The sequence below is a fragment of the Vespa velutina genome, chromosome 16 (genome assembly GCF_912470025.1).
Source record: "Vespa velutina chromosome 16, iVesVel2.1, whole genome shotgun sequence".
Lineage (NCBI taxonomy): Eukaryota > Metazoa > Arthropoda > Insecta > Hymenoptera > Vespidae > Vespa > Vespa velutina.
Window position 1 is genome coordinate 4213091 of NC_062203.1, and position 2500 is coordinate 4215590.

The following is a 2500-nucleotide window of genomic DNA, read 5'->3' on the forward strand; positions in this document are numbered from 1 at the left end:
TGTATTCTATTTTTGAATGATTAAATTCGTTTCTTGTATGAAAAAGTAATATCGTAAAGTTTATGCGACATTAATTTTGTCATAAGCGTTTAATAAAGCATCTGAGAATATGATGCAAAAGCGAATTGAATGATAGGACTATATCGGTTACAAAAAAAAAGTGAACCTTCATAGCAATATTCGCAAATGCTTTGTTATGATATAGATATAGTTTATGAATATAAAAGAATATATTTAATCATATTTATTTATCATTTATACATAATATACCCCTTTTGCAGGATTTTCTTATAAAGTCTTGCTACGATTAACAAAACTATACCTCTACATATAAATGTTCACATGTTCCTTTGTGTTCGTATATATTTTTTTGTTTCTTGTTTTTTTATACATGTATGAGATCTGTTACAGATTGAAGAAGAGAAATCAAAGTGTACAAGCATAGAATAAAAACAAAGGAAATATTAAGATTGATTATTCCTATCTTCTCTTTGCTTAAGGGATAAGCAAGCAGGTGATATTTTAAGAAAGATTTATAGTTCTTAAAGGGAGTGTAAGCAACGATTAAACGTAATAGTAGTAAATGCGGTGGTTGAAGGAGAGATGGACCCATCAATGTTTGTTACTTACACCTCTCAAACGAATGGAGTTCCATTGGAGTCCAAACTTGCTACCTACATGGTATAAATATCGTTTTGACTCTGATATATATGTAAAATGAAATCATATTAATATAGACGTTATATTAATATAATTATACTTAATGATGTTTCTATTCGAATAGAATCGTCAAAGTCCTGGGACAACGCTAAATACTACTGTGGTAACAAAACAGCTGTCCAATCTTTCTCTTGATTCACAAAAGAAAGTAACTGCCAGTCCAGAATTTGTACCAGGAAGAGGTTTAACTGGTAGCAATAGCAGTTCTCCTAATCTTTTCAATAATTCTTATCACTCTCAAGAGAATGTAGGTGGTACAACTTATTTTTATCTTGGCAATGCTGCCACAGATGCTGTTGGAGGGGAAGAAGGAACTGATGGTGTAAGTTATTTTTAAGAATATTTCTTATCGTTGTTTATATACAATTATAAGATTTACATTTACTTAATAAATTTCCAGAGAGCAGCAAATATGTGTTATTTTATAATATGATGATTGCTCTTTATTGATTCAGATTACTACCATAGGAACAGGCCAAGCAGGCTATGTATATCCAGGTACACCAGCTCATTTGCAACCATCGAAGACTTCTTCATCGAGTAACTCCTCTGCCCCTTCCACACCCCCACCGCAAGCAGCTCCTAGCTTTTTTATCAATGAAACTATAAGAATCGACATTCTTCAAAAAAATGCATTAGTATTAGCTCAACCCGACGTGGTGAGATTTCCTGACCTGCCAAATGAAGTAGACAATTATCACGAATTATGCCCGTTGGAACCTATTCATAAACCGACTTCTACGGTACTTGGATATCAAACTTCAACGTACAAAGCAACAAGTATAAAAAGCGGTACACGTTATTGTTTACGCCGCGTTCATGGTGAGCACCAGTGTAATCATATAAAATATATTGTCTATTGCATTATTTATTTCTCTGTTATAGAAATTGTATTGTATATACTCTTGAAATGTCCTTAGATTTCAGACTCGCAAATACCAAGTGTATGGTTTTGGTTGATATGTGGAAGCGACTAGAGCACACTAATTTAGTTCAATTAAGAGAGGTCTTTACTACAAAGGCCTTTGGCGATCATTGTGCGTAATTGAAAATTATCAATTACATATTTAAATATATAATCAAATATCTTAATACTAATTTAATATTATTACAGCCATGGTATTCGTATATGATTATCATCCTGGATCAGAGACGTTATTAAACAAGCATTTTTCTTCGAGCGGATTGAATGGCTATACCGATCCATTTTCTTCAGATCCCAATGCTCCACGACCGTACAGTCATACAAAAAATACTATTCTTAGACAACAGCATAGTAGTATGCTTCCTGAAAGCATTATATGGAGTTATATCATACAACTTACTGCCGCGCTTCGTGTCATTCACGCTGCTGGTTTGTATTAATTATTCTAATCTAACAATACGCTTGTCCTTAGCATTTACAATATTACAATAAAAATAAACGCATTTGGCAGGCTTGGCATATAGGTGTTTGGATCCCACCAAAGTATTACTAACGTCACGTACACGGCTTCGTTTGAGTTGCGTCGCTATACCGGACGTTGTTACATTCGATGGAACCGCAACAAATCCACTTACACTCATACCTCATTATCAGCAAGAGGATTTAATAGCACTAGGAAAGTTGGTATTGGCTTTAGCATGTCGCAGTCTTCTTGCCGTCCATCGCGACAATATGCAGGCCTCTCTTGAGCTGGTCGCACGTTCCTACTCAACCGATCTTCGAAATCTCATATTGTTCGTATTATATTATCTTGTCCCAAATATAATATGCACTACTCATATTGCTCTTCTATTG

General features: G+C 34.2%; 1 protein-coding gene across 2 annotated transcripts in view; it reads left to right on the forward strand.

Moving 5' to 3' along the window:
* The window catches only part of LOC124954718 (PAN2-PAN3 deadenylation complex subunit PAN3), a 5448-nt gene that overhangs the window by 1851 nt on the left and 1097 nt on the right, over nucleotides 1–2500 (forward strand). For both annotated transcript variants that reach the window (XM_047508047.1, XM_047508046.1), the window contains exons 2-7: nucleotides 412–681; nucleotides 785–1042; nucleotides 1176–1542; nucleotides 1641–1757; nucleotides 1835–2074; nucleotides 2157–2439. In XM_047508047.1, the coding sequence (XP_047364003.1) occupies nucleotides 604–681; nucleotides 785–1042; nucleotides 1176–1542; nucleotides 1641–1757; nucleotides 1835–2074; nucleotides 2157–2439 (1343 nt within the window). In that variant the 5' untranslated portion in view covers nucleotides 412–603. The remainder of the gene's footprint in view (nucleotides 1–411; nucleotides 682–784; nucleotides 1043–1175; nucleotides 1543–1640; nucleotides 1758–1834; nucleotides 2075–2156; nucleotides 2440–2500) is intronic.